This window comes from Panthera leo, chromosome F2 (genome assembly GCF_018350215.1).
Source record: "Panthera leo isolate Ple1 chromosome F2, P.leo_Ple1_pat1.1, whole genome shotgun sequence".
Taxonomy (NCBI): domain Eukaryota; kingdom Metazoa; phylum Chordata; class Mammalia; order Carnivora; family Felidae; genus Panthera; species Panthera leo.
Window position 1 is genome coordinate 45,508,183 of NC_056695.1, and position 14,943 is coordinate 45,523,125.

At 32.3% G+C, this 14,943-nt stretch overlaps 1 protein-coding gene across 1 annotated transcript in view; it reads left to right on the forward strand.

The window, feature by feature from the left end:
* The window catches only part of VPS13B (vacuolar protein sorting 13 homolog B), a 795,867-nt gene that overhangs the window by 416,702 nt on the left and 364,222 nt on the right, over positions 1-14,943 (forward strand). The window contains 1 exon segment of the mRNA XM_042923372.1: positions 5,791-6,011. Coding sequence (XP_042779306.1) covers positions 5,791-6,011 — 221 coding nt within the window.

Consider the following 14,943-nt stretch of genomic DNA (forward strand, 5'->3'; position numbering starts at 1 on the left):
TGATTTTTTTTTTTTTTTTTTTTTTTTTTTGGAGGGGGTCTCTTTGTCATTTGTTTCTGCTTGGATCTTAATTACTTCCTTACTTCTAGTCCCTTTGGGTTTTGTTTTTTCTTCTTTTTCTAGTTCCTTTAGGTGTAAGGTTAGATTGTTTATTTAAGCTTTTTCTTGGTTCTTGAGGAATGCTTGTGTTGTTGTATTATTACCTCTTAGAATTGCTTTCACTGTATACCAAAGATTTGGGACCTTTGTGTTTTCATTTTCATTTATCTCCGTGTATTTTTTTATTTCTTATTTGATTGCTTTGTTGACCAATTGGTTGTTTAGTATCATGTTGTTTCATCTCCATTTGTTTGTGTTTTTTACACTTTTTTCATGTGATTTATTTTTTGTTTCATATAGTTATCAGAAAAGATACATGGTATAATTTCAGTCTTTTGTTTTGAAAGCATTTATAAAAGTATTTTTATTTGCTAATCATGGTGTTTACATGTAGTAGCAAAACACAAGCTATATATACAAAAGGCTTTCATGAAATGCATTTAGAAATGTGCATCTCCTTTTTCGTAAGGATACGGTTAGGGACAATACCTACCTACACTTGCGCTTTGCATGAATGCCTTCCTCTCTCTGAGGAGGTGGCTGTTTTCAGTTACTGAAAGCTGTGCATCTGTCTCCTGCTTCCCATTCTCATTTCATTCTTCTTAAATTTATTGATGCTTGTTTTATGGCCTATAATGTGATTTTTTTGGAGAGTGTTTCATGTTCAGTTGCAAAGAATGCAATATTCTGTTGGTTTTGGATGGGGCGTTCTGTATATTTCTGTTATATCCATCTGGTCCATTGTGTCATTCAAAGCCATTGTTTCCTTAGTGATTTTCTATCTGGGTTATCTATACATTGGTATAAGTGGAGTGTCCTCTACTATTATTACCATAAATTTCTCTCTTTATGTCTGTTAATATTTGCTTAATATATTTAGGTGCCCCATTGTTGCTTGAGTACCTACAATTGTTATATGGTTTTGTTTTTTTTTTGGATTGATATCTTTGTCATTATGCAATGCCCTTATTGTCTTGTTACAGTCTTTGTTTTAAAGTCTGTTTTGTTTGACACAAGTATTGCTACCTTGACTTTTTTTCTTCCATTTACATAGTGGATGTTTTTCCATCCCTTCACTTTCATTCTATATGTGTCTTAGGTCCGAGGTGAATCTTTTGTTGGCAGCATGTAGATGAGTATTGATTTTTATTCATTCCGTTGCAGTATGTCTTTTGCATTTAGACTATTTACATTTAAAGTAATTATTGATAGGTATGAACTTACTGGCATTTAAAAATTTTGTTTTCTGGTGGTTTTTGTAGTTCTTTGTTCCTTTCTTCTTCCTCTCCTTTGTGAATGATGCATATCTGTTGTGTTATGTTTGTCTTTCTGTCTCTTTATTTTCTTTGTGTATCATAGGTTTTGGGTTTCTTGTTACCATGAGGTTCTTATATAACATCCTAAGTAAATCGTCTATGTTAATATGATTGTCATTTAAGTTCAAACATGGAAAATTATGTCAAGATTATCATTCATATTTGAAGGAGAGAGTTTCCAAGACAAACAAAAGATACAGGAGTTTATCACCACGAAACCAGCCTTACAAGAAACTTTAAATGGACTTCTTTAACTGGAAAAGTAATGGCCATAATTAGAGAACATTATGAATAAAAAGGTGTAAATATTACAACATATATATAAAATGTGGAGAAGGGAGTAAAAAGAGAACGTGTGTTTGTTTTTCTTTCAGAATGTGTTTGAATATCTTATCTGTTTTAAATAGTGCTGAAATAAGCATAGGTATTCATATATCTTTTCAAATTAGCGCTTTTATTTCTTTGGGTAAATAACCAACAGTGGAATTCCTGGATCATATGTTAACTCATTTTAATTTTTTGAGGAATTTCCATACTGTTCTTTATAGTGGCTACACCAGTTTGCATTCCCAACAAGGGCGCACAAGTGTTACCTTTTCTCCACATCTTCACCAGTACTTGTTATTTCCTGCTGTTTGGATATTAGCCATTCTTACTGGTGTGAGATGGTATCTCTTTGTGGATCTGATTTGCATTTTCCTGTAATTAGTGATATTGAGTATTTTTTCACATACGTACGATCATTTGTATGTCTTTTAGAATAATATCTGTTCAGGTCCTCTGCCCATTTTTTAATTGTCAATTATTTGGTTTTTTTGTGTTGAGTTATATAAGTTCCAAATGTAGAATTCTTGGCTGCAGAGCAAATAAATCTATAGGTTACTCTTTTTCATTTTACCTGTTTCATAGACATTTTGGCTGCTCTCTGCCAGGAAAATTTGTTATATTCATTATTTAAATTAACATCACTTAGAATTAAAGAACCCTTTATATTAACTGTCTTAAATCAGTCAAGTGCTAAGTGGTTTGGGAAAACAATGGCAGCAGATTTGGCTCATTTATGTATGTAGAATAAAGTGTATCTTCCTCCAAAGCGTTAACCTCACATTAGATAATAAAATATTTCTGTTATTATCAATTCATATTTGAAATAAAAACCTGCTTGAGTCATGCTGAATTGTGGGACATAACGGAAGCAAATTAGAAGACGTTTTTGTTGTTTGCTTATAAAGACATTTAGTGACTAAGATTAAAAAAAGAAAAATGAGAGTATCTCCAGTATTGACCTACTTTTATGTGCCATATTAATGTTAGTAAAGTGATTCACCTTGATCCTAACTAAGTATGTACAGTAGTCTAAGACTAAGTTCCTGTAGTCTAGTAGAGCATCTTTAGAAAGGGAAAGACCTTTCAGATTATTGATCATTACCCACCAAGATTCAAGATCAGAAAGTAAATTTATAATTCACGTGATGAGGGTCTGATAGTCACTGTTTACTGACCCCAACATTGATAATAGCAATTTTTGAGTGTGTGTGTGTAATATATATGTAATTTTCCATGTTACCTAAACCTGTTTTTTATCTTCTGTTTCTAATATGTGTGAAATCATCATGCAATACAATGTAAGGAAATCCACACTGATAATTTTTAAAATTTCTCTCAGTTGTAACTTAATATTGTCTAATGAAGTCCAGTGCCCCTTCCCCATTGTTGACACATGTAGCACACAGTCTTACCGAATTTTCTTTATGTATTTACTTTTCCCCATAGCCCAGTTATATTATGCTCTTTCAGATTATTTAATATGAGTCACATCATTGTATATTTGTCATTTTCTTGAAAATTATTTTATTGATATCTTTTTCTCTGTCAAAAACAGTGTTTTTACAAATTCACACAAAATGGCATTACCAATTTTTTTGTTTTTAGTTTTCTTGCTATTTTTAGATACTTTGAAAACTTGTGAATTCTTCCATCAATAGTTTATCTAAAATAAAACATGTTACAGCATTAGAACTTTACAGTTCAAGTAAAATACTAGTCGTGAAGGTCTCAGAATAATGAATGATTCTGGAATGTCATTTGTGGATGTCTGAGCATATTTTAGGGATACCCTAGAACATTATATTCCCAGTGTTATAAATGATAAGGTGTTTTTATTTTGTGTGCATGTGCATGTAAAAGGAATATTTTTGCAGCTAACGATTTGTTGTTTTGATAATTTTTTCAGAATGATTAATTGTAGGAATTTTTGTCCGTACATGTTAAGATCTCATCTTCTAGGTAGAGTGTACTTTTTAAAAAGACAATCTGCATACTAAATAAATGGGCATAAACTATTGTTTTAAAGGTTCTGTTTAAGACTTAGAATATGATATACCAAATTTCAATTATTGGTCTCATTCCAAAGAAGAAGCAGAGACACATATGAGATAGTACTAATGTCATTTGGGATTTTCATTCTTAATTTAACATTTAAATGTGGTGCTCTTCATCCAACATAACTACCATTTAACATTTCTTGGGTATCATAAAATTTGAGAAACTATATATAGCTCACTACCAGTTTTAAAATATGTGACCTGAAATCATTCCAGAATATTTTAAGACAAATTTGGCAAAGTATTTATTTTGTAAATAGCATAGCACTTTATGTAGGTTTTAAAATAATTTTAGAATTAGTTACAGATGATTTAAAGTTTGTCATTCTTTCTTGGGGGCAAATATTTTAAGTCTTAAGACAGGCACAGTACCACAGTGCTGACCACACATTATTATGCAGTTTTCATTGTTTCCAGTCAAGTTATTGTGGTCTCCTGTGTAGCTAGATTTATTCTATTATCCAAGGCTCAATTTCAAAGATTCTAGTTTTAATCTTATGAGCTATATTTGGTCAAGGTATTTTGAGTGTTCAAACTTGTAAGAATCTGAATATACTTAAGATCACCATTTATAGTTTAAATGCTTATTTATATTACATATAAATAAATATCCCATATATATGGAATTTAAATATAAATGATTCAGTTAGTAATTAAACATTGGAAAATAACCTGAATCTAAAAATATAGTGTGACCCTGGCTCTGTGTGGGCATATCCAGTACAACGGAGAAAAAACAAGAAGGAAATAAAACTATGTTAATAGTTATTTGGAGCAGCAGGGTTTTGACTAGTTTCAATTTTTATTTTTTATTTATTTTCTAATTTATTGAGGCATTAGTATGTTTCATTTTGACTGGTTTTAACTTTCGTTCTTTATATTTTCTAGTTTATGACTGATTTTGATTTTTCTTCTTTATTCTATTTCCTAATTTATCTTCAGTGGCGTACTAGTAACTCTCTAATTAGAAATTAAGTATTTTCAATTTATTAAAAATAATTTGGCTACTTAAAAAGATGTCTACAATATCTACACATACAAGTGCTAGTAGAACTGCAAAGTCAACACTATGTCATAGTAATCTAATTTGCATCAGTTGACATCTAAAGAATAAGTGTTAATAAATATTCCAATACTAAGTATACGGTTAAAAGTCATTTCACAAAGTACTTTATAGCTGCATTAAAAAATGGCTTTATCTCATAATTTATATCAATCTCTGCTACATTAATAAAAAATGTAAAGAAAAGGAATTTTGCTTTTACTCCTGAAATTTATGAGTGCTTATTTTTTCTCAAGTATATTTTACTTAAAAATAACATATTATACATAATAATGAAGATACCAAATGCATCCTGGGTCTTACCCCCAGATATTCTGATTAAGTAAGTCCAAATTAAAAATCAGGAATCTGTGGCTTATATAAGGACGCACCTGATTCTGGTACAGGTAGTCCAAGAGACCATAATAGATTATTCTTTTCCTCTCTTATTCCTCAGCTAGATCTGTGGTCACCTTCACTCCATGCAAAAATCATTGTCTTTTCCCGATAGAACACATTTTCTGTGGTCTCCAAGGTAAAATGAATACATCCCCAGCAATTGCACGATGCAATCCACTAGGATGAAAGAAGAGGAAGTCAGACTTCTATTTATATCTGTATCTCATTTCCTTAAGTTCTATTTCTATGTGTTTTATAATATATATAATTACTGATATAGTAGTGTGTTGCTATTTCTGCATGTTGTATAATGTATATAATTATTGTTACAGTAGTGTTATAATAAATGCAAATGTTAACATTTATCAAAGGTTACTTTTAAATAGCAGTTAAATTATTTACCACATTTGTCTCTGGGATAGTATATTTGCTTTTTTGATGCTATAGTAAATGTTTCACATTTCAAAAATAGACAATAGACCCTTTACTATCAAGCAGCAACTATATTTTATATGTGTGCTTCTCTACTGCCTTTTGTTCTTATTATCAGGTAATGCTTTTCCTTGGACTATCAGCTTGCATCATTTCAGCATGTATACCCTTTTTGGAAAACAAGTGACACTTTGCCTAGTGGAACCTATGGGTTGTACCTCTACTCTAGCTGTTACATCTCAAAAACTACTTCCTACAGGACCTGATACAAGGCATTCATTTGTTGTCTGTCTCCATGTTGACCTAGAGTCACTTCAGATAAAATGCTCAAATCCTCAGGTTAGTATATTTGATTTATGAAAGGAAATTTAAAATAATGTGATTTAAGAACAATTGTTATCAATTTTGAGAAGGATTTCTCTTCTGTTTCGTGTCCTAAGTTATTTTTAACAGAGTCATCAAGATCAGAATGGTTAGATTAAGTATTGCTTTGAAGCTCTCTCAAGTTTTGTAATTTAAACTCTTCTGAAAATGTAATGGTGGCAGCATAAATGCATCTTTTGGCTGAAAGAATGAAATCAGTTGCAGATGTGAAGTGTTTACAGCTGAAGAACTACTTTATTATCAGACTGGAAGAGACTGTTAAAGTGATCAAATATAATTTTCAGCCAGATTCTCACCCAGGACTTCTTTTGCTCAACATGTAATATTTTTTTAAAAGCATTGTTTAGTACTTAAGAAATATATTTTGCTAATCCTGTAACATTTTAGTTGCTGTAGGCCAAACATACTGAAATCTGTCGTGTTACAATTTCATGTGAATTCCAACCCCCGATGTCTACAAATTACTAATTGCATACAGATAATCTGTTTCTTTCACCTCAAGCAGACTGTGATATACTTTCTACATAGATCGTCAGTGTTGAATACTATTTGAAATTATATTTTGAAATAACTCTTTTTAGATAGGTGTTGATTCTGACAGGTCAATGTTGATCTAAGTTTCTCTCAGCATTAGTGATTACAAACCACTAATTAAGCCAATTTTAGAGTGTGTTTTTTAGAGCGGGTCCAAATATTATTTCATATTTTATAGAGCCTCCTTACTGATACCATCCTCCTTCCTTCTCCTCTTCTCCCTGCATGGTTAGTGGAAGATGAATTAAGGGACCTAATGGTTGCCAGATTTCTAAATATCATGTGAAGTGGCACAATGTAAATTCTGACTAGACTGTGAAAGTTTTTCAACATATATTATAATCTCCTAAAATAAGTACTAAAAATAAAATGCAAAACTACCAAGAGACAGCCCCCAAAGCCAATAGACATATTAAAACGAAATACCAAAAAAAAAAAAAAATTCAAATCTAAACAAGTCAAGAAGTGGTAACATGAGTTTAAAAACAGAGGGTAGAAACAGAAAACAGTAAAATGGTAGGGCTAAGATATTCTTACCAATGATTATATTAAATGTTAATGATGTTAACTAGGAGTATTTAGACCATGAGTTAGCAAACTAAAGCCTGCAGGCCAAAAACCCATTTTTTACATTTTGTCTGAGGTTGCTGTTCTGCAGAAGTAAGTAGGAGCACCAGAAAACAGCATGGCTCACAAAGCCTAGAATATTTACTATCTGCTCCTTTAACAAAAAAATGTTTACTGTCCCTTTAATGTTTACTCCTATTAAAAGGCAAAGATTGACAGAGTGGGGAAAACAGCAAGATTCCATTATATATTGCTTAAAACCAAAGCACTTGAAATATAAAAAAAATGGATACAAAATAAATAAATGCATAGGAAAAATATACCATACAAACAGCAGAGGACGGCTGGATTTGCTTATTTTAATATCAAATAAACATAACAAAAAAGGGTATTACCAGAGATAAATAAGGATATGAAACTAAAATGGACAGAATTAAAGGGAAAAAATGGATGATTCTATTCAGTACTCTGTAGTAGGAACTTTTTTGCCACCTCCCTCAGCAATTATAAAACAACTAGATGAAAAATAATAATATGGAGACCTAGAAGATGAAAAAAATTGACCACAGACATAGTAGGAAAGTTTTATAACATCTTTCTCAGTGATTGATAAAACAAACAGATAAAAATAAAAAAATAATTGGAGGTAAAGTATGAAATACCCTACCAACTTGCCTTATCTAATTGACATTTATAGAACACCATATTGAACAACCATGGAATGAACATTTTTTTTCAGGTGACATTCTCTCATTTTGTTTAAGAGATCAAAGTAAAGTACTGTATATTATCACAGTCAAAATATATTAGAAATCAGTAATATATCTAGAAAACTGTACAATAAACATGCTTCTAAATAATCTGTGAATCAAAGACAAAAATCACTTGGAAATAACATATTTTGGTTGAGTGACAATAAAAAAGGTGGATATAGTAAAGTACTCTTCAAGGGAAAACATAATTTTAAATATTAACATTAGAAATAAAGACCCTAAGTCATTCACTTACGGTTCTACTTCAGAAAGCTAAGAAAAGAATAAGATAAACCCAAATAAGTGAAAGGAAGAAAATAATAAAGATAAGAGCAGAGACGACTGTTACAATATAAGAAAGATAAACTACAAATTACCAATATTGGGAATGAAGGAGGAGGTTTATCACACAGATCCTACAGACTTTAAAAGCATAATAGAATATGGACAACTTTATGCCAGCAAGTGTAACAATATAGGTGAAATAGAAATTTTGACTAAAAAATAACTGATCAAAAAATAATACAAGAAGAAATAGAAAATCTGAATATCCTTATATATCTCTAATAGAAATTGTGATATCAGAACAAGTTTATAAAGACCGTTTCAGGCCCCAATGGGTGAATTCTGTCAAATAGTCAAGGGAAAAAATAGAAAAGTTTTATAAATCTTTTTTCAGGGATAGAGAATGGAGGATTCCTTCTCAACTTGTTTTATGAAGCCAGTGTATATTTTTTATACATTTTATTTTAATGTTTATTTATTTATTTTGAGAGAGAGAGAAAGAGAGCACAAGCAGGGGAGGGTGGGGCAGAGAGAGACAAAGAGACTTCCAAGCAGGCTCCATACTGTCAGCTCAGAACACAATTTGGGGCTCAATCCCATGAACCATGAAATCATGACCTGAGCTGCAGTCAAGAGTCAGACGCTCAACCAACTGAACCATTCAGGCACCCCAAAGCCGGCATAATTCTGTTATCAAATCCTGAAAAAGAAGGGATTAGAAATCCCTCATGAAAATAGATGTAAAATTCTTAAACAAATATTAGCAAATCGTTGTAGCAGTATATAAAAAAAGTTAATACGTTATGACAAAGTAGGATGCTTTAATATTCAAAAATCATTTGGTATAATTCACCATATCAGTAACAGTTGAGAAAAATCATATGATAATTTATGTTAGAAGCAGGTAAAACATTTGACAAAATTTAACCAACCATTTATGATTAAAACTCTCAGCAAATTGAGAATATTAAATAAGAATTTAATATTAAAGAATATTAAAGAATTAATATTAAAGAATTTTTCAAAACTGTAAAGGACATATGTAGTAAATCAAACATCATACTTAATATCACACTGAATTGTTTTCAACTAAAATCAGAAAAAAGCCCAGAATGTGGGCTTTCACCACCTGTTGTATATCATCCTGAATGTTGTAGCCATTCCAATAAACCAAAGGAAATCAAAAGGCATAAAGATAAGAAAAGAAGTAAAACTCTGTATCTGACAAAATTTTTTTTAAGAAAATCCTAGAGGAATTAAGCAACTATTACTAGAACTAATAAAATTATCAAGGTTGCAGGAGACAATAGTAATATATAAAAAGCCATTTATTAATATATATTAGCAGCAAACAATTGGAAGGTTGAGTGAATGAATCCCTTCCATTTATATTGGTTTCCAGAAACATAAACAAATGAATCTAAAGATATCCAAGACCTTTACCGTAAAAACTGGAAAGCATTGCTGGGAGAACTTACCACCTAACTGGAGACATACACCTGTTCACAGATTGGATGAGTCAGTATTGTTCAAAGGGCAAAATTGATTTTGATATTGGGCATAATCAAGTTTAAAACATTTTCTCTTTGAAAGACCTGGTAACAGAGCAGAAAGCCAAACACTAAGAGAAAGTATTTGTAAAATATTCATCAAACTATTATGCAAAATATTTCTTTAAAGTTTATTTGTTTATTTTGAGAGAGAGAGAGAGTGAGTGAGCAAGCACATGAGCAGGGAAGGGGCAGAGAGAGAAAGAGAATCTCAAGCAGGCTCTATACTAACAGTATGGGGCCATGCACGGGGCTAGAACCCACGAACTGTGAGATCATGACCTGAACCGAAACCAAGAATCAGACGCTTAACCAACTGAGCCACCCAGGTGTCCCATGTTATGGAAGGTATTTAAAGAACGCTTTCTAGTTGTTAACGTGATGACAAAGAACAGTTTATATAATGGGAGTAAGATTTGAACAGACTTTCACCACTCAAGATGTTATTGGTCAGTAAGCACATGAAAAGATGCATATCATCATTATTCATTAGGAAAAATAAAATGTAAAATGAAGACAACCCACTATACACCAATTAGATTGGCTGAAATAAAAATGAGCATTGTGAACCATCTGGAACTCTTTGTATACTGTTGGTGGGAATGTAAAAATTATACAACTTTGGAAATAACTTGGAAATTCCTGAAAAAGTATGACATGCACTTACCATGTGACACAGCCATTCCTCCCTAAGTTTTTCCTTAGAGAAACGCAAATATATGGCTATGCAGAGACTTTTATGTGGATGTATTTGGCAGCTTATTTGTATAGCCCCAAGATGATCACAACTCAACTGTTCATAAATAATTAAACGGTAATTAAACAAATTATGATCTATCTGTATAATGTAATACTAGTCAGTCATCAAAGATCTGAATTATTGATAAAATGCAACGTAATGGATGAATATTGTAATCACTACACCAAGTGAAGAAAGTCAGATAAAGAGTACTTACTGTATAATTACAACTATATAAAACGTTAGAATATGCAGACTACTATATTGTGACAGATTCCTCATTGCCTGGAGAAGGGAGTGGGAATGAGGAGGGAATGATTGTAACAACAAATTCCAAAAGGATATGAAGAAACTTAAGGAAAAAATAGAAAAATTTTTTATATTCATAGTTTAATAGTAGTTTAATCTCTATATGATAGACATCCAGCTACTACTTGGAGTTGTCCATCAGAGACCTTCTACTTTAGGAACTTATGAAAGTCATTATAGCCTTGAGAGGATTGTACTACTCTACATGTTCTGGACATCCATAGCCATCCTAGCTGAGAATAAATTCTATTGCTGTTAGTGTTTTAGCCTGGAAATATATTATTTTGAATCTTTTTTTTTTAAAAAAAAATACTTCTTTTACTTTGAGATTCTGAAGAGTATTGTGATTTCTGTGGAATCTTATTAAATGTCATGTTGTCGCTCAAGTCCGAACTCTCGAATATCTTTATCAGATATCCACTTTGTTTGGAACAGAGGTCAGGTTTTGTTGTTTTTAAATATAAACTGGTTCTAAGCAAAGTCATCACATAGGTTTTGGTCTGGTATTTCTTTCTCATACCTGCTCACTCTCTTTGTCCTTAAACCTCCATCACCTGGCTCCCAAGGCCTCCTTGCTGCTCCCCAAATACCAAGATCTTTTTTTTTTTTTTGAGAATTAAACCAAGGCTGAGTGAACCTCATGCCTCAAGAATGCCTTTACCCAAAATGTGATAATTCTTATCTTTTCATTTAATTCCAACTTTATCTTCTTGGTAAGTCCTCATAAACCAGCTCTGTTTAATTGTTATCAGCTTCTATAACCAAAGCTGATCACAAGGTTGTTGGGAAGTTTCAGATATTTATGAAATATGTGAAAATACCTTGTAAATTCTGAAATATTATAGGAATGCCAACTGTGTTAGTTTTTAGATTGACTCCAATACAAAATGTGATACCCTCTTTGTAAATTGTTATGAGTATCTCTGGTAGAATGTAGCAGTCTTCCAGAGGGCTAGGAAGCCACAAAACAGTGTAACACTTTGAAGAATCATTATGTATTTAGAGGTTTGGTAAAGAGTTGATACTGTTTTATAACCTAAATTTTAATGATAAAAACATGAGATTCCAGATAAACCTCTCTCTTGTGAGTGGTTGCTCTAGCATAGGCTTCCAGACTCCCTCTGGATTTTCACAATTACAAAAGATGGCTTGATTTTTCTCCCCAATTGCAGAATAATACTGAGTACTACAAGCGCAATAGTACATATACTACATACCCCAACCAGAAATGAGGAGAACAAGGATGAATAAGATAAACACACTGTGGGGGAGTGAGAATGTCCTGTCTCCTCAAGGTCCTTCTGGTGGACTAAGAATCAAGTTGACATGAGACAGATTAACAGGAGAAAATAAAATCTAACAGTGTAAATATGGGGAATCCACACAGACATGGAAATTCCCATGACAGGCAAAATGAGTTATATATACCATTTTGGACTAAGGAGAAAGTCTGGGACTTCAGAGAAAATGAATGCAATTTATAGGAAGATGATAAAGAGTAATTGTCTAGTAAGCTAATGTTTGCTGGGCCACTTAGAAACCATGGGACTTAGAGGACTTTGATCAAACAGGCCTTGATAGGTTCCTCCCTATCTACCATGTCTAGTTCATATCATAATGTAGTTCTTTGTGGTGATAATTCTCTTCCTAGTGCAGGTCCTCTACCTAAATTCTTTGAGGCAGTTGTGGGGGAAGCAGAGAGCTTTTCGTGAATCTGCTGGCATTGCTTTTTTTGATTGTTATTTAATTTAAAATAATCTTCATGCCAAAGTGGCTCGGCTCATCATGGGGTGGCCTGCCCTTGGCCCATACAACATGAGAAGGCCATGCCTTTCTTAATGCATCTGTTGAAATCCACAGATAAAGAGCAAATCTTGAAAGTGTCTTTACAGAAATGACACATTACATACAAGACAACCAAAATTTGATTATTAGCTCACTTCTTCTGAGTATAGAGAGCAGAAGAATATAACATCTTTAAATGGGGAAAAAATACAGCTTCTCAACCCAGAATTCTAAATTTAAAAAAAATACATGTGTATGAATAAATATTAAATAAAGACATTTTCACATAAAAGAATCTATCACCTGTAGAACTGCACTACAAGAAATCCTAAAGGAAGTCCCTCATACTGAAGGGAAACTAGATGTTTGATCTTTTTTTTTTTTTAATATGAAATTTATTGTCAAGTTGGTTTCCATACAACACCCAGTGCTCATCCCATCAGGTGCATTCCTCAATACCCCACACCCACACTCCCCTCCCTCCTACCCCCCCATCAACCCTCAGTTTTCTCTCAGTTCTTAAGAGTCTCTTATGTTTTGTGATCATCTTTTTAAATGTTTCTTGGCCATTGAGTTTGCTCTTTTGTGAATTGGCAATTCAAATCGTTTACATTAGTTTGTATTTTCCTGATTATTAATAAGGTTGAGCAGTTTTTAAATGTTTATTGGTCAATGAATTTGTTTTACTAATTGATAATTCATATCATTTACACAGTTTTTCTGTTAAATTTCTTAGCAATTCCAAGAGCTTCCCTTAGGCACTATGAATACAAACCCTGAATTTGTAATGTAGTTATTTGCCTGTATGGCATCTGTTACCAAAAATGTTCAATCTTTCTTGATGAAATATTATCTCTAGGTCTTTTTTTTATTTTCTGGGTATCCTGCCTTATAAAAAGAGTATAATGGGCCCCTAAAATACAGACATCCATGTGTATCCTAAAATTTCATTTATGATTTTTATTTTTAAAATTAATGACTCAATATAACACCGCCTTTTTTGTGAGTGGTTATTCCATCTGTTTGGTTTTTTGTGTTTGGAAAGGATAGTGCTTCTTGAGTCCTTTTTTTTTTGTGTCATGGACCTCTTTGAGAATCCAACAAAAGCTATGAGCCTGTTCCCTAGAACAATGTGTATATCCACTAAATTTTGCATATACTATCAGAAGCTTTTATACATTGTAGCCAGTGTATAAGATTCTTGATTCCATTTTAAGGAAATAATTTCTTCTTAAATATCATTTTTTTTGTTTATCCATTAGAGTCATATCAGAAGTTTTGACACTGGTATATTAATTAATTTGATTTATTATTGCTTAGATACAAAGCCTGCAAGTAGTTGATGTATTTCATTCATTCATTCATTCATTTATTTATTCATTCATTCATTTATTTTTAATGTTTGTTTATTTTTGAGAGAGACAGAGACAGCGTGCGAGCTGGGGTGGGGTAGAGAGAGGAGACACAGAGTCCGAAGCAGGCTTCAGGCTCCAGCTGCCAGCACAGAGCCCGATGTAGGATTCAACTCATGAACCGTGAAACCATGACCTGAGCTGAAGTCAAACACTCAACCAACTGAGCCGCTCAGGCACCCCACTGTATTTGAAAATATAGTGTGCAACTCTGTATGTAGGGCAGACCCAGGATAAATTCATTGTCATATTAGGCATTATTGTGGGTCTCTGTATCAACTATGGTGAACTAAACTACTATGTCAGTTCCTAGAACTCATTGCCATTCAAGGGCCTTCGACACTATAAGTATTTAACACAGTTGAATAATGAGAGTTTTTGTTCCTAGGGATGATTTTCATTAACCCTTGCGCCTTTATCTTAACTGTTTTACCAAAGTTACCCAATTCTCTTTAATGTGTTTAGTCACTGTTCTCTTTAACCTTAAAAATTATGTTTATTCTAAAATTAAAGGAGCCTGTAGAATTCTCTTTTTAATATAATAGAGTTTCAGTTTTCCCTTAGCCAATAAATTGATATATTTCATCTTTCTATAAGGCATTTCCAGGAACATAAAACCATCTTTGCCATTTTGGGTTTTAGGTATGTGAAACTAGAGGAAGAATAGGTTTTATGCTCCTTTTTTATCCTGTTTATTCATAGTTTTTATTGCTAAGTTATGTTCAGTTTTCAGTAAGGAAGTAGAATTTGGCATTACTGTCTAAGAGCACACCATTGAGTTTAGACAAAACTAGATTTGTATTTTTTGTACCACTCATTTTTAATTTTTCTGAGTCCCCCGATTTTTATTTTTATCTTTATGCAAAATTAGACTGGGTAAGGATTATGCTTTATATGCAAAGGCTTTTTTTTTGTTTGCTTGTTTTTAAGTTTTTGACAAAAGTCTTTTCTCTT